At 49.2% G+C, this 24005-nt stretch overlaps 1 protein-coding gene across 5 annotated transcripts; it reads left to right on the top strand.

The window, feature by feature from the left end:
* The first annotated feature begins 126 nt into the window (after nucleotides 1-126).
* On the top strand, nucleotides 127-23874 carry BCL6 (BCL6 transcription repressor). 5 transcript variants are annotated; one of them, XM_081535580.1, is made up of 10 exons: nucleotides 127-207; nucleotides 10720-10758; nucleotides 11575-11746; nucleotides 13334-13555; nucleotides 15137-16108; nucleotides 16657-16841; nucleotides 18126-18293; nucleotides 19370-19500; nucleotides 19620-19757; nucleotides 23519-23874. In XM_081535580.1, exons 3-10 carry the CDS (start codon nucleotides 11586-11588, stop codon nucleotides 23660-23662), a joined length of 2121 nt encoding a protein of 706 aa, XP_081391706.1. In that variant the 5' UTR covers nucleotides 127-207; nucleotides 10720-10758; nucleotides 11575-11585; the 3' UTR covers nucleotides 23663-23874. The 5 variants fall into 5 exon arrangements, with proteins under 5 accessions (XP_081391706.1, XP_081391721.1, XP_081391695.1 ...); XM_081535595.1 differs by having other exon boundaries at nucleotides 127-330; XM_081535569.1 differs by having other exon boundaries at nucleotides 127-436.
* Nucleotides 23875-24005: the final 131 nt, after the last annotated feature.

The raw sequence follows: 24005 nt of genomic DNA, 5'->3' as shown, positions 1-24005 counted from the left end.
CCCCTCTTATGTCACCGAATAGCAAATTAGTTCTCAGAATTCCAGAGGCCGAGCTTTGCTACAGCGAAGACGCCGACGTCACAGAGGGGGCGCCCACGTGACAGTGGCGGAGCAGGCTGTACCACTGACCGGGGGCCGGGGAGGGAGAGCCACCGTCCAGCCCCTCGACCCTCGCGCCGAAACCTCCAAACCCGAGACGTCCAGCCTGTGAGGACCCCGAAATCTACCGGACAGTGGGAAAATATTTTGGCTTGGAGGGCTTTTTATGGCCCGGAGGAGGCAAAAGTCGCGGAGAGCTGACACCGAGTCCTCCCCTGCCACGTAGCAGTGGTAAAGTCCCCAGCTCAAATTCCGAGAATTGAGCTCTGTTGATTCTTAGAACTGGGGTTCTTAGAAGTGGTGATGCAAGAAGTTTCTAGGAAAGGCCGGACACCAGGTGATTATTGCTGTTGCTGCCGCCGCTGCTGCTGCCGCCGCCGCTGTTGCCGCTGCCGCCGCCGCTGCTCATGATCATTATTTTACCTTTTAATTCTTTTTTTCTGCTCTTGCCAAATGCTTTGGCTCCAAGTTTCCTATGTGTATCTATTGATGTAAATGTATATATTTATTTATTGTAGCTGTCAGGTGTTAAAATAAATGCCGAAGATTAGTCCCACGTCTCTCCCACTCTAGGATGTAGATTTTTATATTTTTATTATTTTATTCTTGTTGTCTTTGAGTGAATTGGCCGGTTTGGGGAGGCTTTTGCCACCCTCCCTTGTGTTGTTTTGGTTTTTGAAGAGGAGGTGGAGGAGAGGAAGGAGGGGAATTAGGGGGCGGCCGGAGCAGAAAGGACGAGACAGTGCTTGGGGGGTGATTCGGGCAAGTCTGGGGGCTGTCTGGCCCCAGACGGCGGAGAGGACGCGCGCTCGCGCTCTCGCTCTTTCTGCTGCTGCTTGCGTACTGCTTGTGATCTCGCTGGATTCGTGCGGCTGTGTTTTTTTCCCTCTTTTCTCGCTTGCAAACTGCCTTCCTTGCTCTCTCGCTCCAGCCTCGCTTTCCCTCCCTCCTTCTCCTTTCCCTCGCCTCTCCTTCCTTCCCCTCTCCCGTCCTTCTTGATCACTCCGGGAGGCGAGGAGGGAGGCTGCCCTTTCGCTCGCCCCGCTGGCTCCCTTCCACCGGCCTCGGTCCTCTCGATTCCCCCACCTCCGAGCCGAGATTTTGGAGGAGAAATGCAGGCGAACTCCTCGTGGTTATTTATTTTCTTGCCTTCATAAACCCAGATGAAGTATGGGTTCTACTGTTTCCTTTCCGAGCCGCGATCTTCCTAACGAGATCCGAGCGTTTTGGTGTCCCCTTCCCCTGCGTTTTGGGGGAGGTTTAGCTTGCCTGGGGGCGGGGATGTTGAATAGTTTGGAAATTATTCTTTCTTGGTTGCAGTCTAGGGAGTCGGGAACCCCCGCGCGCTCCCTCTCCCGGTCCTGGGGAGAGAGGGTTGTGGCGGGATAGGGATTTGGGGGTGGGGGTGGGAAAGGGGTGTGCGTTTGCACCTGCGGTGCTGTTCAGAGTGCGGGGACTCCCGGAACCTTCGCAGGATGGCCCAGCCAAGCGGGAAGGTGGCGGGATTTCTGGCGGTCGCGGTGTTTGTATTTTGGGCGCTGCGTGACTCGGTGTTAGCTCCCAATGGCTGTTTCCCCGCTTTCCTAAATTTTTATTTTTCCCATGGTGCAAGCTTTGTGAAAACAAACAAAACAAAAACTGCGGGTCGGAGAGTAGCGGCGTCAGGCTTCAGATTCCCGAGGTCCTTGCACAGGGCGAGGGAAAAAACAAACAGCCCCAGCCCGCGTTCCTACGTGCAAGACCCGGGAAGAGAGAAGGGCACTTTGTGGCCCTGGCTGGGGGACCTGGCGCAGGCGGAGGGGGCGCGGGCGCGAACGGGAGATCTTTGTGAGTGATTTTGCAGAAATGGATTGCGAGGCTGGTTGGATTTGCAACCTGTAGCTCTCCTCGAGGGAGTAGGAATGGGGGAAGGCGGCAGCGGCGGCGGCCGGGGGCGGGAGCCGGTAGGGAGTCGGAGCCTCGTAAATCGGCTGCGCTGGGGAGCCGCGGGAGCAAGGGGGCCCTCCGCTGCCGGATGTAGTGACCGTGGTAAATGTCTTGAGAACTGTAGATTGTGTTGCCGTTATGATGCCGTGTTATTGGAACTCTGGCCAAAAATGGAACTTGTGTTGCAATAATTTAGTTTTAAAAGCTATCCCATGGAAAACAAGTATACAATCCTACAAATTAAAAAAAAAAAAGCTTGAAAAAGATCCTGTTTATGTTGTGCCCTTTCTCGAAATGTTTGTCTTGGTGGTGGGGGTCCTGACAGCTGAGCCGAAGGAATGGCCCCAAACTGGGCGCTCAAAGTGGAGAACTGTTACTAGGTCCCTGACCTCTTCTGTGAGCTCGCCATCCCCTCCAGGAAACTGATTTAATCCTTTCGGATTTTTTGTTCAATCAGTTTATAGTTTCCAGGAGGAAAATCTTGTAATGCTTTACCCCCCCCCCTTAAAGTAAAGTGTCAGTAGATGCATTTTTTTACTGTCAAAAAAAAAAAATGGGGCAGGAGAGAAGGAACCAGGGAAAGGGCTGTTTAGAAATACAGTTTGTGGCTCAGAGCGATGCCACTGGCTTCCTCTACAGAGACTGCCAGTTTCCCTTTTTCTTTGCAAGGTGTGTGTGGTTTTGATAAATAACTTAAGAAAAAAATTAAGAGGGGGGCCGGCAAGATCCGTCAGGAGACAGGTATCTATTTTGCTCACTATTTACTACCAAGAGCCTTTGGCACTTGAACAGAACCTCGTAAATCTGCAGCCCAAGTTGAAGTTCATCTGGCCCTAGTCCACACGCTATTCCTGGAGGTAGCAAACATGAGCTCAAAGGAACGAGGTGAAATCACATTCTCGCTTTAAAATATATGCTTTTTTTTTTTTAAAGGAGAAAAGATAATGTGTCTCTGGGGGAGGAGGAAATGGAAAGGGAGTACCAGGAGATGGGCATTCCCTTCCTAAAATGACTGTAGTCGAGTTTTCAGGCCAAAATAGAAGCCTGTGGATGGGAAATAGTGCCCCCTCTCCCCATTTATAAATAGAAGTTTCCAATATCCTACTTGGAAGACTTTCCAATACTGCAGGCCCAAGCATTGACTGATTTTCAGGGTCTGTTGATAGTGACGATAAGGCTATCTGTTTGTAAAAACCGAGCAACTTAAAGGAGAAAGCAGATAGAAGTGGGAATTCTCCAACTGGTTATTTCCTCTATGCTCAGTTTCTAAGGCTTCTACCCCCTGCTTTCTTGAAAAACAAATGTCCCATTTTTTTTCTGGGTTTGGGACAGGAATGGGACTCTAAACTCTTCAGCTGTCGTTAGCTGAGCCTTAAAGAGTTCCAGTTATTGGTTGAGTAAATGGTAGCCATGACTAGATGTCAAAATTCTTCCTTCCCTCTCTCCTTTGCTGGGTAGCCACACTCACAACCACTTTGTTGTGAAAAATTCAGAGATTCAGAGGAGGTGGTGCGGCAGCGCCACCCCTCGGTGGATGAAACTATCTATTTGCAAAAGTCAAATATTTGAAAAATATTGTGAAATGACCTTATGGGGATTTTTTTTTCTTTAGGAAGGCGAGATAAAGCTAGCTTTTAAAAAAAGTTGATTTCTGAAAAGGAGGGATAAAAACGGTTTTCCAGCTAGGATGGTGTCAAAATAGGCGAAGTAGTTCGAGTGTGTGTGTGTGTGTGTGTGTGTGTGTGTGTGTGTGTGTGTGTGATGGGGGGAGGGTTGCCTGGTTGGCTTTAAGTAGGCGAGTTTTCCAGGCAGAAGTAGCCCCCCTCCCCCCTTGGACTTGAATTCTCAGGGCACCCGAATTCTGCTGCCTGTCTGATACTGAGATAAGAAGGAATGTTTTGGTGTAAAAAAACCATACTGACTGGAAGTCCTGTAGTTTTTGCTGGCGGTGGAGATGGTGTCTGTGGGGGGTTGGTTGGGGACGGAGGGTTGTGGATTGCCAGGGGCAGTGGCAGGCTGATCTGTAGCCGGTTTGGAGACCTCTGGGAGTTAAAGTAGTGTGGCGCGTGCCAGTTTCCTGCACTGCGCAACAAGTGGGAAAGCTGCCGCAGTGATCGGAGCGAGAGTGCTGGGTTGTGGGAAAGCTGGCCGGTTTCTCCTCGCCCCATTAGAAGCCAGAACGGCTCCTCCCTACCCTGCCCGCCTCCCACTCCGAGACCACAGCCCCACCAAAAGACCAACTCGTCCCCACTCCCCCATCCCCGATTTAGCCAAGCGCTATAAGACTGGGTGGGACCCGTCTTTTGCCCTTGGCCTCCAGGGTCCCTTTTCTCCGTGGGAATCAGTTTATTCCCGACTTTTTTGGTGGTCGACAGGGTTAGGCAGGAACCTCTGCCAATACTGCCGAGTGCCATCCTGCTTTTTGAAGACAAGTGCATTCTTTCTTTCTGTTCCCAATACATTTAGGGCTGGAAAAATCTACGTATAATACACGCACGCAGCTTCAGATATTGCGTTGTGGTTGCTAGAGGTGTGAGCATGGGGGAAAACGAATTATCTTCTATAAATTAAAATGTTTTCCTGCTTTGCCCTATGGAGGCAATCCCCTCCCCCTAATACACCACAACAGCAGAAAGGTGGGGGGCAGTCGGGGGTGGAAGGCTGTGGTCGCGCGGCGGTTTTCGGACGGACTGAGTCCGCCACCTAGTGGTAGGTCCTGGCGGAGTTCCCCGCTTTGGGCATTGGACAGACCGCGTCACCTTCGGGTCCCCAAGTATCTCAACCAGGTGCTAGGACTGATGGAGGGCACCCTCCAATGAGGATGACACCCGACCTCCAAAGTTTTGGTAAGGCGGATGAAAATTAGAAGGCCTGCGGATGCTTACCCCATCCACTGTCGCTCAGCGACGGGCAGATATCTGCATCTGCTTAGAGAACCAAAAAGCACCCCCTTTTGAAAACACTGCCTCCCAGTCGCTGTGGCCTCTCCCAGGGCAAAGTCTACAGTGGAGGGATACCACAAGGGCTCTAGGACATACAGCTCTTTACAGTAAGGAAACAGGCTTGATGTGAGGGTTAATGGTGAGTTAGTAACCTAACCGGAACCAGATTTTAAGCTTCTGAATTCCAGGTTAGTGACTTAAAGTCAAAGGCGAGTTTGTCTCCGCCCCTTCGAGGTAGCTGAGAAAAAGGAGCAGAAGTCAGAGGGAGCCATAATTTTAACCTCTTAGATAACCATAATGGGAAAGAGTTCCTTCCCCAGATTCTCCGAGGAACTTGTTTAGAAAGTATGGCCCAAGATTTTCAGTAACAGACTTTGAAAAGCCCACTGAAGCGCTGAGGGGTGGGAGCCTCAGATCTTGGGGAGGGGGTTGTGCGTGTGTTAGGGCGTGATTAAAGCCCAGTCCCTAAACTTGCAGAGATTGCACCTCACTGTGTCGGAGGCTCACATTTGGATCCTGAAATAGCTCTGATCATCCCCACCCCCCTTCCAAACTTTGCTTAGTGGATTGGCGAGAAATCAGTTGTGTGCGGGGGTCCTATGGACAGGCAGAGTGTAATCCACAACAGTTTCTCAGTAAAGTTTTCTCGCTTGGAGTTCAAAACTTAAGATGGCAAACGCGCGTCCGCGTGCTGGCGGCCCCTAGCGACCACTGGCGCGCACACCCGCGGGAGAAGCCGTTGATTCCACCGCCCTGGTCAGCAGGAATCAAGTTCTGCCTCTCCCACTGCGGGAGCTGTTGCAGGCCGCGTTGGAGAAACGCGCCTCTGTTCGGGTTGGAAACGAATCTGGGGACGTGTTTGAAGAGCGGTCAAGTTTGACTCATCGTTTTCCAAGGACAGTTAGTGCCTTCCATCTTCATTAACGTGAATAAAGACCTTGGCTGCCTTCTGTCCAGATCGGGTTTTTAAAGGCATTGTTTGCTTGGGGAGATCATGCTTCTGCCCTCCCCCGCCAGCCTTTTTGCAAAGGCTGAGCCCGTTCCAGCCAGGATGGCCAAAATATCTTTTCTCGTGGTCTGTTGGCATTGACTACCGGCCCTTTCTGGAAGGCAGTCGCGAGCTGGGCGCCCGGGGAGTGTCCCTTCTGCAGCTCCTCTTCAGATCTTGATGATAAAACACATCCCTCTATTTTATTGCATTTCCTAGAAGCTTGCAGGCTTGCAAGAGCGCTGTTGGCAGGAAGTGTGATAGAAATGAAAGTCAGGACATCATGTCCCTGAACACCTCCTCGGTCACCCAAAGCGACTGCAGAGGCCACCGCGTTATCAAATTCACTTTCATCTACGGTGTCCGAACCCTCCCGCCCGCCAGACAAAAGCGCGAGGGGGTCTTTCTCCCCCAGAACAAAAACAAGTCGGCGGTTTGACCCTACCCGCACCCCCGCCCCAACCGTCAGACCCCCGAGACTAGACCGGGGCGGCTCCTTAGCTGAGACGCTGCGGAGAAAGGGAGCGCCACGGCCAGAGCCCTGATGCGGGTTCCACTGCGGCGGCTACGGCCTTATTAAAATGCTTCGTCCCTGCCCCTAAAGAGTGCTTTGCACTTCCAGATTCTCCTCTGGATTTCTCAACGAGTTATTGGAGTTATTAGATTACCAATAATCCAAAACCCGACCGGGATAGAGAAGGGGGGCGGGGGAAAGGCTTTTTCCAAATCCGGAGACTTAATCTAAACTAGGTCAATGGGAAGGAGGGGCGGGGCGACAAGGAAGAGTCGGTTTTAAGCCTTGATGGAGGGCTCTCTCTAGTGTCAGGCAGCGGTAAAACAGGATTAGGTTTTAGCTCCCGGAACCACGGGGACTCCTATTTCCAATAAATGCATTTACTTAATTTTAGCTTCCCTTCCTAGATTCTCACCCCATCCCGTATTAAGTTGCAGCCTTCGCTTTGACCTTTATTTTACCCGGCGAAGGGATGAGAAAGTGGGATTTTATGAGGCCAAAGAGGCCCATCTTTACTGACCCCGCCCCCGCTGCTGAGGAGCTGCGCGGCGCAGTGTGACGCTACCGGCCAGTTTTAGGGCTGGGCTGCGGCCTAAGAGGCTGCATCTTTCGCGTCCCCTACTCCCTACCACCGGGTCCCGCAGGTGCCTCTAAGAATCCGAAGCTGAGACCGACTAGGAGATTGCGCCCGGGGGTTCTAACTCCGAGGAAGGCCTGGGGAGGGCAAGGCAACCTTGGAGCGCGCCCATGAACGCGCTAGAGTTTGAGCCCAGGCTTGTGCCGAATCCCGACCTTTTAAATCTATGGTTTCAGAAAAATCGGATTCGGAAATTTCGAAATCTAGCCAGGTTCGGCCTGGCAGCTTCTATTCTGGGCGGAAATCGAGCCGAGCTGGGTTCTCCTTCTTGCCAACGTAGGCGGAAGGGGCTTTCGGTTTAGTTTTCCTCCAGTTCGGCTGGGGCGCGCTGAATGGAGACCCTCAGCTCTAGGGACTCCATCTTTTTGACCTTGAGGCCTCGACCGGCCACTCCCTTTCGAACAAGGGGACGGGGGCGGAGGGGCAAGCAAAGAGAAAGAGAGAAAAAGACACACCAGGGAAACAAACGCCGTAAAGAGGCAACTTGAAGTCAAGCCTGGGATAGAACGCGAAATCCTGGCTTTTAGACTCGGCTGTGCTACTAACTTGCCTGACTTTCCCCGTTTATAAAATTGTTGTGGGGGAAGGGTTGGACTGGGTGAACTACTCCTGGACCTGGCGCGGACGAGGGATTTAGGGGAAAGTGCGCCGTATTCCCCGCGAGCCTCCCCGGGCGGCCCCCCCTCGCCGGGTGAATCCCCGGCGGCCTGAGCGGCGCAGGCAGCGATCCTGGCTGCCATCGGGGCCGGCAGCTTCCTGGAAAGTTACTTCTCGTTGGAGCCGGCGATAGGCAGAGAGTGTTCTGTGAAATCCGCTGAGTTGAGATCGACTGTGTTCCGGGAATGAGAGGGCTGTGCCATTCCCCTCACTGCCCCCTGCCTTGACGGCGTAACAGGGAAAAAAAAAAAAAAGGCACACATAATGTTAGCTACCGAGGTGCACGAAAAGTTTTATTTGAATGTAACCAAATTCACGGCTATCGCCGGGGCTCCGCCGCGCCTGCGGGGGCTTCAAGGTGGACGCGCCGCGGTGCAGGCAACACGCCCGGGGGTGGGCGGTCCCTAGCAGACAGGTACGGTGTGATGGGGGTGGGCCAATCTGCGGATCTGCGCCGGCTTGCCCGGCCGCAGGGCTCGAGTTTGTGCCCTTGTGTGTGAGCAAGAGGGCCGCCTCTGGAGGTGGGAGGAAAAGGATGGGATCTTTCATACAGGCTGGCTTCGCCCTTCCCATCCCTTGTTTCTCCCTGCCTTTCTGTTGTCTTCTTTGCCTTTGCCCCCCCCCCCTTTTAAAGGGGAATTCCCTCGTTTTTCATCAAACCCTTTAAAGGATCTGCCTTCTCAAGGGGCCTCATTAACACAGGGAAAGCGCCAAAGGAGAGAAAGTGTATGGGGGTGGAAAAGACCAGTCTAACTTTCACTTGGTGGTTACTGCGGCTGGGGCTGGGATGGCGCCGGGAAAGGTCTGGGCTCTTGCAGATGTCACTTTCTTCTTGACACCTCTGCTCTCTTTGTTGCTTCTGTGGAAGGAGTCTTGTGGTGAATTGGTGGGATGGCTGAAGCTAGTAGGGTTTCTTCCAGGCTTTGCTTGGAATTAGTTCTGAGATCCTGGGCAAGACTTACCCCATGGAGCCTCACTGTCCTCCCAGTAAATGGGGCCTGTTATAAGGATCAGACACAATAATGGATGAGAAACAGCTGAGTGGTCTGTGAAAAGCAAACCAAATGCTAGTGGTGCTCCCACACCTGCAGCATCTAGAGGGTGGCATCATTGCCCACACCCACCGTGACCAGCATACTCACTGGTTTTGGGGGTTCCTAAGATAAAGCTAGCTTGGAAAGGAGTGGACTTAATAAGGACAGGAGGCTTAGTGTATGTGCATTATTTAGTCAAGCCAGGCGGAGAAGTTTACAGTGGTAAGTGCCCAGCCTACAGCCTGACTGACAGTGGACCCAGGGGGATTGTTTTGTTTCATTCCGCATCAGGAGTGAGTCATTGCCACTTGTCAAGGTGAAATGGCAAATCTGTACTTCCTGTGGTTCCTAGAGTCTGTGTGACTGGAAATCCACAAGCGAGAGGGTGGTTGAAGCTGGTTAAAGGACAGCCTTAAGTATTCCAGAGTTGTTGAGGGATCTCTTCCATAGGGGAAGAGGAGGTTTATAAATAAACCTCACATGTGTCTGCAGCATTCCTTTTCCAAGGAGACAATCACTGAACTTTGGTTAGGACCCATTCCGTGTATCTCTCTTTGCCAATCCAAGTTCTGATGGGGAGAGGAGGAAATAGGTTCTTTTGTCTTTTTCTATCCTCTCCCTTCCCCCATTTCCTTCCCCCACCTCCACTCACTCACATGCACACATTAACCTTGAAGCCGATGAGATTGAGTGACTGGCACTTGGGACCACAGAGAAATGTCAGAGTGTTTGGTTACAGACTCAAGGAAACCTCTCATTTTAGAGTGTTCATTTGGTAAGACTCAGCAGCCTGGAATGGGGGCAAAGTGTCGGTGTGGGGGAAGGAACTTAAAAATGAGATTCACCCACATCAGGGTGCCGTCTTGCATGTTCTACAGCACGTAGGCTGATTTGGAAAGGGGACAAGAATTTGAGCCAGAAGACCTAGGGCTGGGTCACTCACCATTTATGTGGCCCAATTTGACCTCCTTGGCCTCGGTCCCCTTTACCCGGAAAATAGCTCTGAAAAGCTACATTAAAAAAAAAGACGAGTTGGGGGAGGGTTCAGATATTGTTTTGTTTCTGCGGCCCACATGTGATCATAAATGAGAGTCTTTCACCTAGACTTTAAGTGATTTTGTTTTAGAGAAACCAATTTGGAGAGGGTCCGTATTTCTTGAGTGCTCCCTGGCCAGTTCTCAGCTAAACCACACAGTTAAAGCTCTCGCCAGCAGGGGGAAGCACAAACTTGGAAGTTTGTGACACTATATCTGATCTTAGACCCAGGAGAGATGGGATTGGAAACTTTGAAAAAGAACAAAAGAGTAGATAAACCATCTCAGGTTGGATTCTGCAGATTCCTTATTTAGTCTTAAGTGCTTCAGACAGTCAGGAAATACTGCCTGGCTATTTGTCCTGGGCAAGCCACTTGAACCCAGGTCTCAATTTTGTCCTCTGTGAATAAGGATAAAGATATTGACCTTGTTGGCCTTGTGGAATCATTCTAAGTTTGAAAGATAGTATTTTAGCAGGTTTTGAAAAGCATCCAGAGTTTTTAGGCCCCTGAAGGATCATTTCATGAATATTGAAAGAATCACTTTTCTTATTTTTTTTTTCTTTCCCATAAACTCAAGGACCTTTGGATGGCATACATTTTTTACGTTGAGAGAGGAAGTAAATGTGTATGTGTGTATGTAATTAATGTATGAATTGTATTCTGAGTACTCAAGGTAAAAACATTATTATTGCATAGCTTCGGGTGCCTGTTGTTTCCGTTTGAGCCAAGCTGGATAAAGTGTTTGCTCACTTGTGGTAAAACCACACCAGCTGGCAGGCTGCAGCTATCAGAGTAAAACTAAATATGTGTGTCCTAAAATAAGACTATAGTGGACAATCTTACATTCATTAAATCGATTTCTGCTTGGTTTTTCTCTTCCCTGCAGGTTTTAAGCAAAATTTTGGACTGTGAATCAAGGCACTGGGTAAGTAAATTGAATTATACGCTTTACAGTTTTGTGGACAAACTGTTTCTTTTGAATTTGCCAGTGCATGTGTCTCTGTGAACAGTGCCACTTTTCTTTAGATGAGATAAAGCACAGCTGATTGCCTCTAGATCACCCCCACCGCCCCACCCCTTTGCCCCTGCATTTGACTATCTTAACACTGTCATGTGACCAGGGCTTCCCTTACTTGTTGCTTGGTTCACATTAATTTTGCTGCCTACTATGCACCAGCAGTTCTGATAGTTGCATTCTGACAATTCTGAAGCTTAGCAGGGGAGAGACAGATGGTGGCTAGGATGCTGAGATGAGATACTGATGAGAATAGCTATGATTTTTGAGAATCTAGTGTGGACCAGGCGCATATCTCTAAGTTTTACCACCACAGAAGAATTAGTACTCCCTACCTGGGGAAACTGAAGCCCAGAAATCGTAAAACAACCAGTTCCAAGTTACACAGCCTGCGAAAGGTATGGCCCACGTGCTAACCTTCAAAGCATGCTTTCTCTCCCCTTTCACTCATTCACTGCCTCTCAATGCTGGCGGCGTGTTTGGTATGTGGAAAAAACGTTCAACAAATACTCATTCCCTTCCTCTTTCCTCTATAGGGTTTTCTATTAACAAGTCAGGTAAAGATGATTATCTCCTAGTACAGACATGAAGAAAAATGCCCAGAGGTGGGCCACGAATTGTTCAAAAGCAAACACAAGGGAGCAGGCTGAGCCACCTGCTCTCACACTCCTGGTGAGAAGGAAACAGGTTCTGGAGGACTAACAGGATTTTGACCTTTTCTTTCAGGTGAAGAAAAAATGGCCTCGCCGGCTGACAGCTGTATCCAGTTCACCCGCCATGCCAGTGACGTTCTTCTCAACCTTAATCGCCTTCGGAGCCGTGACATCTTGACTGATGTTGTCATAGTGGTGAGCCGGGAGCAGTTTAGAGCCCATAAGACGGTCCTCATGGCCTGCAGGTAAGGGGTCTAGAAGTAGAAGGCAGATGATGGATATAAGGGGAGCGATGGTGCTGACTGCCAGGGTGGAGGGTGGGGGCCTCTTGCAGTGTTTGGGACCACATCTTATTTGTCTCTAGATCCCCAGCACATGGCCTGGCAGAGTGGGTTCCCAGGCAGCAAATGAATGAATATACTTTTAGAAAAGAAAGTGTTTCCATTCTGTGGGAATAGAGGGAAAAGAAATCAGATGCTGTCTCCAGAAGAGATGTGTTTGGGGCAAACGGAATGACTTTAGTAAACCGGTGAAAAAAAAATGAAAAGTGAAAGCGAATTTTTAAATATTTCTAGCAAGTTAATTTGAGATCTTTTGCTCTTTTTTCTTTGATTGTATTTATTTATACTATGATTATATTTCCATGGGTGTTTCAGAGAATATGTAAGTTGGTGAAAGTGAGCTGGCTAATTCTTCATATTTGTCAAGTATTTCAAATATTCAGAGCAGTTTTACATTCCATCACCTCCCTGGATTTTCAAAGTAACTTGTATTATGGATGGCACGATTAGCTCTGTTTTATAGATGATAAGATGAAGATGTTTATAGGTGAGCTGATGTAGAGTCAGGAATCTTGATTGCAAGTAGAGGACATACAGAACATCTACAACAAGCACCTTTAAAAAAAAATAGTGGAAAGGTTTATAGAGAGTTAAAATAATAGATGACACTAACCAAATGCTTACTGTGTTCAGGCATCAATTTGTCCCCTTTACATTTTCATTCTTGCCACAACTGTGTAAGGGAGACATTATCATTTCGCTTTGCAGATAAGGAAACCAAGGTGCAGAGAAGTGAAGTCCCTTACCCAAGGTTTCATAGCTACTTACTAAAGTCTAGTAAGTCTAGCTCACTTCTGGCAACACGCTTAGGAAGAGTAGAATCCAGATGACAGTCCAGAATTCTGGCCTCTCCCTGCATGCTCTTTCCTGAACCTGACATCATGGTGTCTGGAGGTATAGCTTGATACTGACTTGGCTCTCTTGGGAGTATTGACCTTGTGATGGACTTTTAGAAAATAATCTATGGACTTTTAGAAAATCAGTAAACTGTAGATATAGGTATCATTTTATTTGTTTGTCATCAGTACCCAATTTTCTTCTAAAAAATACAGTAAGATTTTTAGAATAAGGATAATGTGGTGGAGCAAGAAAGGAAATGCTTATCCCAAAGATGTAAACTAAAAATAGTTACTGCAAATGAATGCTAAATTTAACTCTGGTAATCTGTGCAGTGAAGACCAAAAGGAATACAGGTTCTGTGACTTTGAGAAAATTGCTTGACCTCTTTGATCTTATTTCCCCCATTTGTAAAGGGAGAGAAGGATAGAATCTGTCTTGTAAGGTTGTGAGAGACACAGGAGAGTAGATGTGAAGTGCTTAATGACTCTCTGACATTGAGTAAACTCTCCATAAATGGCAGCTATTGTTAATTGGCATGGAAGGTCCAGAGCTAGGTCCAGGGAAAAGGGGCTGAGTGCCCCTGCTAACCATAATTGATGACAGTTTCTGTAATTGATGTCTGCTATAGTGAGATATTCCTTTGTTTTACAGTGGCCTGTTCTACAGCATCTTCACAGACCAGTTGAAATGCAACCTTAATGTGATCAATCTGGATCCTGAGATCAACCCAGAGGGGTTCTGCATCCTCCTGGACTTCATGTACACATCTCGGCTCAATCTGCGGGAAGGCAACATCATGGCCGTGATGGCCACAGCTATGTACCTTCAGATGGAGCATGTTGTGGACACTTGCCGGAAGTTCATCAAGGCGAGGTGAGCTGCCCCCCAGGTGGAGGCGTTGGAGATGGAAGGGATCACAAAAGATCAATAACCCTTGATAATGCATGCACATAGAAAAAATAATCCTCTGTGATACACCACAGCCTACTTTCCATTGCTTTTGCACACTCCTGCTATTCAGGTATGCCACGTGCATCCCCACTTCTTGCTTCCTTCCATTCATTTGATTGACCCTTTCCTCCCACCCATCCTGTTGACCACACCTGGATGCCAACTTCTTCATTGATGTTTGTGCAGTTATCACTTTGCTCTTTCCGCAGCTCTTCAGTTGTGTCCCAAAGCCCTTTGTGTTCCCATTAGACTTTGCTTCTATTTCACTATTTGCATGCATGTTTTAGTTCTCCTTTAAGCTTCCATTGTAACTATTTACATACTTAGTTCCTCCACCAGACTGTGGGCTGCTGTACTCATCTCTTATGTTACTCTGCTCCTAAACGAGAGAACATTTATTGAATTACATTGGGTTCACTGGGTCTAACCCCCTCCCTGGGATCTGGTGAGATAGGACCGTCATTGAAAGATGAGAAACCTGAGAGCCAAAAAAGTGAGAAGCGTTGCTAAATAGAACAGACACCTAGGCCTTGACTTCTGTAGAATCATTTGATTCAGCTTTTCTAGGGTGATCGCAGCCCTTCTCCAACAGAAAGGTTTCTAGCCCCTGTCAATCTCTAGGAGCAAGGAACTCATTGTTCCCAGAACCACGCAGTTCTACCTTGGACAGTTTGAAAGTTGAAATCTGGCTCCTTTCACCTTCATTCCTTGGTTCTAGCTCTGTTAACTGCGATCAGACGGAGCTGGCCCATTTTTTACCCACGTAATGTCCCTTCAAGTATAGGCAGCTTGAGCTCTTTGTCTCCTGTGGGTGATAATGGTGGCAAGATCATTTATAAGTGCTTTCCCTGGGTCCAGCCTTGTGCTGGGAGCGTTCAGTAACTAGCTCCAGATCACAGAGCTGCTGAGTGGCACCACGGGGACTAGAAACCAGGTCCTGTTGCTGCAGAGCCAGGGCTTCCCACCCTGGCAAGTGCTGCCTCTTCTCCAAAGGAAACTTCCCTATGATTCCAGGCATCGTACAGGGTGAGTTCCTTCTTCACAAGCACAAGTTTGACAATGACCCTCCAAACATGTGACACCAGCATCAAATGAATACTTCCCTCCCTGAAGCTCAGGTTTCACATATGTAGAACGGAAGCAATAATGCCTTCTCAACCTTTCTTGCAGGATTCTGTAGGGGTGAAGTGAGATAAGGGCTCCAAAAGCTTTCCATTTTATAATAGCGGAATAATTAGAGATTCACACGTATACGTACATATGGGACTTACACAAAATCATGTCTGAACAGGCACTGATTGTGTGGCTAACTCACTTACCTTCTCTGGGCTAGATTGCTAGACTTTTAGCAGAACTGCCTTGTAACTGCAAGTGTTTTCCTAGTCCAAGGCCACGTTGCCTATGTCCAGCTGACCCCCGCGCCTGTGTGGGTTTCATAGGCCAGTGTCACTTGGAAGGTTCTGATTAGGAGGCCGGGGTCTTCTCTCTCTTTCCCTCCTGCAGTGAAGCAGAGATGGTTCCTGCCATCAAGCCTCCCCGTGAAGACTTCCTCAACAGCCGCATGCTGATACCCCAGGACATCATGGCCTATCGGGGCCGGGAGGTGGTGGAGAACAGCCTGCCGCTGAGGAATGCCCCCGGGTGTGAGAGCAGAGCCTTTGCCCCCAGCTTGTACAACGGCCTGTCCACACCGCCAGCCTCATACCCTGTGTATGGCCACCTTCCGGTCAGCAGCTTCCTCTTCTCTGATGAGGAGCTCCGGGATGCCCGGATGCCTATAGCCAACCCCTTCCCCAAGGATCGAGCCCTCCCCTGCGACAGTGCCAGGCCAGTGCCCAGTGAGTACAGTCGGCCGGCCATGGAGATCTCCCCCGGCGTGTGCCACAGCACCATCTACTCGCCCAAGGATGCGGCTCCTGAGGAGGCGCGGAGTGACATGCACTACAGTGTAGCTGAGGGCCCCAAGCCTGCTGCGCCCTCAGCCCGGAGCGCCCCATACTTCCCCTGTGACAAGGCCGGCAAAGAGGAAGAGCGGCCCTCTTCAGAGGATGAGATTGCCCTGCATTTCGAGCCCCCCAATGCACCCCTCAACAGGAAGGGTCTGGTTAGCCCACAAAGTCCCCAAAAGTCTGACTGCCAGCCCAACTCACCCACGGAGTCCTGTAGCAGTAAGAACGCCTGCATCCTCCAGACCTCTGGGTCCCCGCCGGCCAAGAGCCCCACCGACCCCAAAGCCTGTAACTGGAAGAAGTACAAGTTCATCGTGCTCAACAGTCTCAACCAGAATGCCAAACCGGAGGGGCCTGAGCAGGCAGAGCTGGGCCGCCTTTCCCCTCGAGCCTATGCTGCCCCGCCAGCCTGCCAGCCACCCATGGAGCCCGATACCCTTGACCTCCAGTCCCCAACTAAGCTCAGCACGAGTGGGGAGGACTCCACCATCCCACAGGCCAGCCGGCTCAACAACATCGTCAACAGGTGATTTCAGAGGGAGTCGGGACTTGGGGCCGGGGCTTATCTGAGCAGGGTTCTGGACTCATTTCTGATGGATGCAGAGGCTGTGTTCTCTTGCCTGAAATGCTGAGTGTACTAGAGGTGTGGGCTAAAGCCTATTGACTGAATTAGCCTAAGTAAGGAAGGTCCTTGAGCTTCAGTATATTTTCATAGTGAGAAAGAGAATTTCCCCTCCATGGTAGATGAGCATTCCAAGAATCCCAAGCTCCTGCGGTCTTGGTCTCGGTATGGCATGGGGCATCCTCCTACTGTCTTGGATGGAGGGTGGCCGTGTACTGCAGCACTGAGGGGAGGGAACTGAGCCTCGGAGTGAGGTTTGGGCTCCGTGTGACCCCCATCAGTGATTTCGGTGTGTCCGCTGTTTGAAGGGAGGCTTGGGGATAAGTAATTCTGTGGTTCCTGATCTCAAGTGGCCTCTGGGCTGCCCTGAGCACAAGGAAGAGGGATGCATGGAGGCCAGGTGGAGGCTCTGCCCTGCTCCATCTGCTGACGCCCTTTCTTCCTGTCCACAGGTCCCTGACTGGCTCCCCTCGAAGCAGCAGTGAGAGTCACTCGCCGCTCTACCTGCACCCCCCCAAGTGCACGTCCTGCGGCTCACAGTCCCCGCAGCACGCGGAGATGTGCCTGCATGCCGCTGGCCCCACGTTCCCCGAGGAGCTGGGAGAGACCCAGTCTGAGTACTCAGATTCCAGCTGCGGTGAGTCCCTTCCCCTGCTCTGGCCTCTGCTCCAGAGGCTTGTGTGTCCATTCACTGATTGGAAGGAGCCCCTCATTGGAAGTCCATTGTCATTTAAGTCACCAGCCCAGATTCCCACTCTTGGAGGCCTTATGTAGGGAACGAGACTGACCAAAGCAAGGGATGAAGAATCCGAGTTATTCTTGGGAGGAGAGAAAGACCATACAGCTTTCTCAGCTTCCTTCCAGCAAAACTAGCGATGGGGCTGGCTACCACTAGCTCCCAGAGCCTTCTCAGGCCCTCTGGACCCAAACCGATTGTATGCATGTTAGTTCACCTTGCTAGCTGTACATTCTAGAAAGAGAAGCATCTGGCCTTATTCATGCTTGTATTTTCCACAGGGCCTAATGAATCTAGCACGGAGTAGATACTCAGTTAATGTTAGCTGAATTTGATTCACTGAACAGATTGTTAATTGACATTTTTGGATAGTTTGTGATTGGCACCCCCAGTTTTCCCCTCTTCCCCCAGCTCTGGCCCCAGTAGGGTAGCCCAGTAATACTTCTTTTAGGGGTAAGTCATCATGATATGTAATTTCCAAACTGTTAAGACGAAAGAAAAAGATGAGTTCCTTACACTGAGAGGCTTGGCACAGGGCCATGGGCCAGTAGTTGGGAGAGCAGGGACTGTTCCATCCTGGCTCCCTGGCTGTTTGCTCTACACTCCAGTTCCTTTCCTCTGGGCTTCTGTTTCTACTTCCACCATCATCTTTTGTCTCCCTATTTCAGAAGTGCTTGGGAAACATGAAGTCTAGATGGGTGCAAGGGTGACCACAGTCATTGTTAATTCCTCCTTCGATGACCTCAAAGTATTTTTGACTCTGATTCGTATCTTACATTCCTGTGATGTTTGATGTTATACAACATGCTCCTGTGAGGTAGGCAGGACAGGGATTTATTATCCTGATTTTGGAGATAGAGACACAGACAGAGGCTGTCTTACCCGAGGGCTTCTGTGCATGAATGTAAGCTGGTGCAGGCCACGTGGGTACCTTGGGTGTGAGTTTCCCTTTTCTACCTTAATATTTGAACCTGTCTCCTTTCTCAGTTCCATGACTGAGACCCTAAACACTAATAAGGAGAGCATTCTCACAGGCCCTTTGCTCTGGGCTCCCATGAACAATGGGCAGACGGGGCACTGGGGGCTCCGTTTGGCCCTGGGGGTGGCTCCAGAGGAGAGAGGCCGTGGAGCCCCACCTCCCTTTCTTGAGGTGCTGACCCTGGTGTTCCCCTCACCCTCCAACAGAGAATGGGGCCTTCTTCTGCAATGAGTGTGACTGCCGCTTTTCTGAGGAGGCTTCCCTCAAGAGGCACACGCTGCAGACCCACAGTGACAAACCCTACAAGTGTGACCGCTGCCAGGCCTCCTTCCGCTACAAGGGCAACCTCGCCAGCCACAAGACCGTCCACACGGGTATGGCTCTGTAACCCATCCCCAAGCTCGCCAGGGTTTTCCCCGGGGCAGGACAGGGCAAGGATGCTAGGGAAAGCAGCGTGGGGCTTTGGGGCCTGGTGAGGTGAGGTAGGGAGCAGGGATTGTCCTGGCCTGAGTGTAGGCCTGGCCCTGTCATGTCTCGGCTTAGTGACCCAGCCACTCTGCGTTCCCTTTGTCTTACCTTTGAGATGCTCGGTGTTGCTTCACCACCTTCACTGGGGTCAGAAGTGTTCGTCTCACTGTACAGGGGATGAACCTTGGCTGAGAGAGGCAGAGCCAGGTTGGCTTTTATAAACCAAAAAAATGCTAAAGCCTCTCCGGTCTCTCCAAGGGCTTGTTCCTTATCAGCTCACATTCCTTCACCAGGCAGCATCTCATAACCTGATTCTTGTTCAAAGTTGCCTCTCTCCTGGCATTTTAAATGGGCCCATTATCCCAGAAACTTTCCATGAAGGAAGACGTGGCCCTTCTATTGGTTTCCTCTCTCTGAGCATCTACTCCAACTCAGGCCCCACCTCTCTTGCAATTAGAATCCAGCTGTAGTTGCTGCAAGCAGAAAGGAAAAGCATGTTTTTTCTCAAAGACAGAAACTAGAGCAGCCTGAGTGTTATCTCTCTGAGGAATGGGTTGACTCAATCAGCCTTACCCAAAGGAAGAGCTAGCAGAGCCTTCCTGGGTCATCTCAACTCACCCCTCGGGTGCCAGAGAGGGAAACTGAGGCCCAGAAAAGGCAAGTAACATGTCCACATCCCGAAGTTAGATCATCCTGATGGCAAAGCTGGTTCCTGGGACCTCAGTCCCTCCCTGACATTGTCTCTCCTCCTCCATGTCACCACCTGCTTCTTGACCCTGGTCATGGGTGAGGTGTGCTGTTGTGTGTGTGAGAGAGGGGTAGCAGATAGGGGTGGCAGGCCCCTGATGCCTCTCTCTGACCCCTTCCAAGGAAAGGAAAGCCGAAGTGGTACAAGGAAGGGGCAATTGCTTTGCAATCCAGGGCTCAGGGACTGTGGAGACTTTCTCTGATTATAGCTTTCCTGTTCTTCTCTCTGCAACAGGTGAGAAACCCTATCGTTGTAACATTTGTGGGGCCCAGTTCAACCGACCGGCCAACCTAAAAACCCACACCCGAATTCACTCTGGAGAGAAGCCCTACAAATGCGAAACGTGTGGAGCCAGATTTGTCCAGGTGAGCAGGGGGCGTGGGCCAAGGACCCGCACCCAGTGTGCTGATAAAAGGCTTCAGGGGGTCTGCAGCCCACCTCGACCGAGCCTCTCAGTTTGTTTGCTCTTCGCTCTTCCGTGCAGGTGGCCCACCTCCGTGCCCATGTGCTCATCCACACTGGTGAGAAGCCCTATCCCTGTGAAATCTGTGGCACCCGATTCCGGCACCTTCAGACTCTGAAGAGCCACCTGCGAATCCACACAGGAGAGAAACCTTACCATGTACGTGAGCCTCTTGTGGCCACTGGCTGGTCTGGGAGGGGCGGGGAGGTGGAGGGCTGGGGCCACAGGACTGTTCACTTCAATCTCAGGCATGCAGTGGGATGACCACTGAACTGTCATGGTCCTAAGACCAGATTTAAGTCTGATTTTCAAAGACAACCAGCTTGAGGTTGGCCTGAGTCTTAGTTTGTTTTGTTGTTGTTGTTGTTGTTGTGCAGTTGCTGAGTCATGTCCAGCTCTTTGTGACCCCATAGACTGAAGCGTGCCAGGCTTCCCTGTTCTTCACTGTATCCCAGAGTTTGCTCAAATTCATGTTCATTGAGCCAGTGATGCCATCTAACCATATCATTCTCTGATGCCCCCTTCTCCTTTTGCTTTCAATCTTTCCCAGCATCAGGGTCTTTTGCAGTGAGTAAGCTCTTCACACTAAATGGCCAAAGTATCGGAGCTTCAGCATCAGTCTTAGTTTGCTCATCTTTAAAGTGAGGGTATTGGGCTAGGTAATCCAGGCCTTAAGAAAGGTCTGGACTGTGGTTACATAGACATCAGAGTCATTCGTTCCTTCTACAAACACTTACTGAGTGCTTCCAGCTGGCCCTAAACTAGGCTAGATGTCTACTTCAGAGGAACTAAAGTGTTTGAAAAGGAGTAGTCACAGACTAGGAGGGGAACCAGAGAAATGTGGTGATACAAGGGGGAAAAAAAAATAGAGAAAAGACAGTTGCAGATGACCAGAAGCAAGAGGCCATGATCAAGCCACTGGAATCACAATGTTCTAGAGTGGAGTCTTGACTAACTATGGCTTATGGGTTAATTTTTGAAATTCCATGAGCTAATAATGGTTTTTATACTTTTACATGGCTAAAAATATCAATAATATCTTATGACAGGCAAATTATGTAAAATTTAAATTTCAACGTCCATAAATAAGGTCTTGTTGGCACATAGCCAGGCTCACTTGTTGACGTATGTCTCTGGCTGCGTTCACGCTACAGTGCAGAGCTGAATAGTTATGTCAGAGAATGTCAGGCCCACCAAGTGTGAAATATTTACTGTCTGGCTCTTTACAGAAACAGCTTGCTGATCTCTGCTGTAAAGTGGAAAGATACTGGCCGGGGAGCTGAGATATCTGGGTTCTTATTCGGACTTTGGCAATGACCCTTTTTAAGGCTGTGGGCAAACCCTGGCCCTCTCACTGGGCCGTAGTCTTCTTTCTCTGTGAAATGGTGAGAATGAGCTTCTTTCTCTATGAAATGGTGAGAACAGGTAGATGAGCAGGTTTCCAGCTGTGCTCTTTCCATCACTGAGGTTCTGAAACCCTGCAGGGCAGGACTGGAATGACATAGCAGCCTCTTTCCCTTTCCAGTTTCCATTTAATTTGAAAAAAAGAGTCTCATTTCCTGCAAGTGTGGAAACTACTGTTATAGGTGAGGCTGGCTTTGCTGAATTTATGACATCTCTGTAGGTAGTGGTGGACACAAGGACGAATAAAGGAATGGTTAACCCATATCAAAATGTTAACCTGAAGAGGTGGTTATTTCCATTCACTTGTTTATCACTCCTTGAGTGAATATCTTCTCACTTGCTTTTGTTCTTGGGCAAATTAATCATCTTCTCAGTACCTTAATTTCCTCACCTGAGCCTGATAATAGTGCTTACTTCACACAGTTATGTTAAATTAATGGATTCCCTGAGGTGTTCAGAACAGTGCTTGCCGCATAATAAGAGTCCAGTACATATTTGCTGTTATAATTATTTGCTGGACATTTAGATACACAGGATATCAGAGTTGAGTGACCTTCAGAGTATATGAATTCAGTCCCTTACAGAAAGGAAAGTCAAGGCTCAGAGAGAAATGCCATGCTCAGGGCACATGGCAGTGGGTGGCACAGATATGAGGGGCCCTTGTCTCCCAAGATTGGGGCTCTTTCTACTCACTGCACACCTGTTTTATTTTTTTCTAAGTTTATTTCCATTTTTACTTTAAGACATATTCTCTATATGAATATATTTTATTACAGTTTTATTAGAGAATAGTTTTAGATTTGTAGAAAAGTTGCAAAGATAGCACTGAGAATTACCATATGTACGCAATTTCCCCTGTTATTAAGTCTTATTACTAGGGTACATTAACCACAACTAATGGATCCATACTGGTATGTTATTATTAACTAGCATCCATACTTTATTTTTACTTTCTTAGTTTTTACCTGGGCTCCCCAGGTGGTGCTAGTGGTAAAGAATCCTCCTGCCAATGCAGGAAAGGCAAGTTCAATCCCTGGGTTGGGAATATCTCCTGGAGGAGGGAATGACAACCCACTCCAGTATTCTTGCCTGGAGAATCCCATGGACAGAGGAGCTTGGTGGACTATAGTCCACAGGGGTCACAAAGAGTCAGACATGACAGAAACAACTTAGCAGTGGCATCAGTTTTTGCCTAAAACATTTTTCTCTGTCAGGATTGCATCAGGGTACCACATTACATTTAGTCATCCATTTTATTTTTAAAGAACTTTTCCACTAAAATTATTATCACCCATTCTTGGAATCAAAATAAGAAACTGCTTTACTTGCTAAAGCCTTGTTAGCTGATCTGAGGTCTATGTGTGCATATGTGCTCAGTCACTTCAGTTGTGTCAGACTCCTTGTGACCCTATGGACTGTAGCCTGCTAGGCTTCTCTGTCCTTGGGATTTTCCAGACAAGAAAACTGGAGTGGGTTGCCATGCCCACCTCCAGGGGATCTTCCTGACCCAGGGATTGAACCCAAGTCTCTTGCATTGGCAGGTGGATTCTTTACCACTAGTGCCACCTGGGAGGCCCTCTAAGATGAATACACTAAGTTAAGGAATATAACTGCCTTTTAAAAGCATATCTGAGATTTCCAGAATTTTCATTTGCAGAATTCAGACTGTTGTAATCCATTTGTCCAAATATATTCAGATGTATTGTGTAATTCAGAGAAGGCAATGGCACCCCACTCCAGTACTCTTGCCTGGAAAATCCCATGGAGGGAGGAGCCTGGTAGGCTGCAGTCCATGGGGTCGCTAGGAGTCGGACACAACTGAGCGACTTCACTTTCACTTTTCACTTTCATGCATTGGAGAAGGAAATGGCAACCCACTCCAGTATTCTTGCCTGGAGAATCCCAGGGACAGGGGAGCCTGGTGGGCTTCCATCTATGGGGTCGCACAGAGTCGGACACGACTGAAGTGACTTAGCAGCAGCAGCAGCAGCATTGCTTAATTGCCTGAGAGGTATATTCACAGGTACTGGGAAGATTACAAAGTTTAGTGAGAAGTAGTCACCACTGTCAAAGCATTCTGCATCTGAGAGGGATGGTAATGTTTGGGATGCCAAGGCTTTTTGGCGTTAAGTGGCAAGCCTGGAAATCTTACAGAGGTCAAAGGAAAGAGAAATTATTTTCACCCTAGAGAGATTCAGGAAAACTTTAAAAGTTAAAAGAGTTTGCATCTGAACTGCATTTTTGGTTTAGACTTGAATTTGTTGAGTTAGAGCAGGGAAATGAATCTCAAGCAGGGGAAGAGCATGACCAAGACTTTGGAAAGCAGGGAAGAGACATTTGCACAAAGTGTACTTGTCCCTTAGCAGAAGCCAGCATCCCTGTGGGCTCTCACCTGCCCACAGGAGGGAAGAGAAGAACTGCCCCATCCCTGGAAGGGAGAATCTCCTCAAGGTCTTTGAGTAATGACACTTCTCCTGAGTGGATGACTTAACAGTTTGCCTCTGGTTCTCCCACAGTGTGAGAAGTGTAACCTACATTTCCGTCACAAAAGCCAGCTGCGTCTTCACTTGCGCCAGAAGCACGGCGCCATCACCAACACCAAGGTGCAATACCGCGTGTCCGCCACTGACCTGCCCCCGGAGCTCCCCAAAGCCTGCTGAAGCATGGAGTGTTGATGCTTTCCATTCGAGCCCCTTTTCGGAATCTACCCAAAGGATACTGTAACACTTTACAATGTTCATCCCATGATGTAGTGCCTCTTTCATCCACTAGTGCAAATCATAGCTGGCTGGGGCGGGGTGGGGGGAGGGGCAGGGGACGGGGCGCCAAGGCAGCTCCCCTTACCCCACTGCCGTAAACTTTAAGAAAATAATATTGCTTCTTCTCCTATGTGTACGGCGAACCATGTCAGCAAAAAGCAAAATCATTTTATATAACAAAGCGGGGGGAGTACGCAAAAGTTCTGACTTGACTTAGTCTGCAAAATGAGGAATGTATATGTTT

The sequence above is a fragment of the Giraffa tippelskirchi genome, chromosome 2, assembly GCF_054371585.1.
Source record: "Giraffa tippelskirchi isolate mGirTip1 chromosome 2, T2T-mGirTip1v1.2.pri, whole genome shotgun sequence".
NCBI classification, from domain to species: Eukaryota; Metazoa; Chordata; class Mammalia; order Artiodactyla; family Giraffidae; genus Giraffa; species Giraffa tippelskirchi.
This window is presented reverse-complemented; position numbering and strand designations above follow the sequence as displayed.

Coding starts and splice junctions, on each gene's coding strand:
- BCL6 (XM_081535580.1), top strand. CDS start 11,586: ATGGCCTCGCCGGCTGACAGCTGTATCCAGTTCACCCGCCATGCCAGT. Junction 13,556..15,136: donor CGGAAGTTCATCAAGGCGAG/GTGAGCTGCCCC, acceptor TCCCTCCTGCAG/TGAAGCAGAGATGGTTCCTG. Junction 18,294..19,369: donor CCACAAGACCGTCCACACGG/GTATGGCTCTGT, acceptor TCTCTGCAACAG/GTGAGAAACCCTATCGTTGT.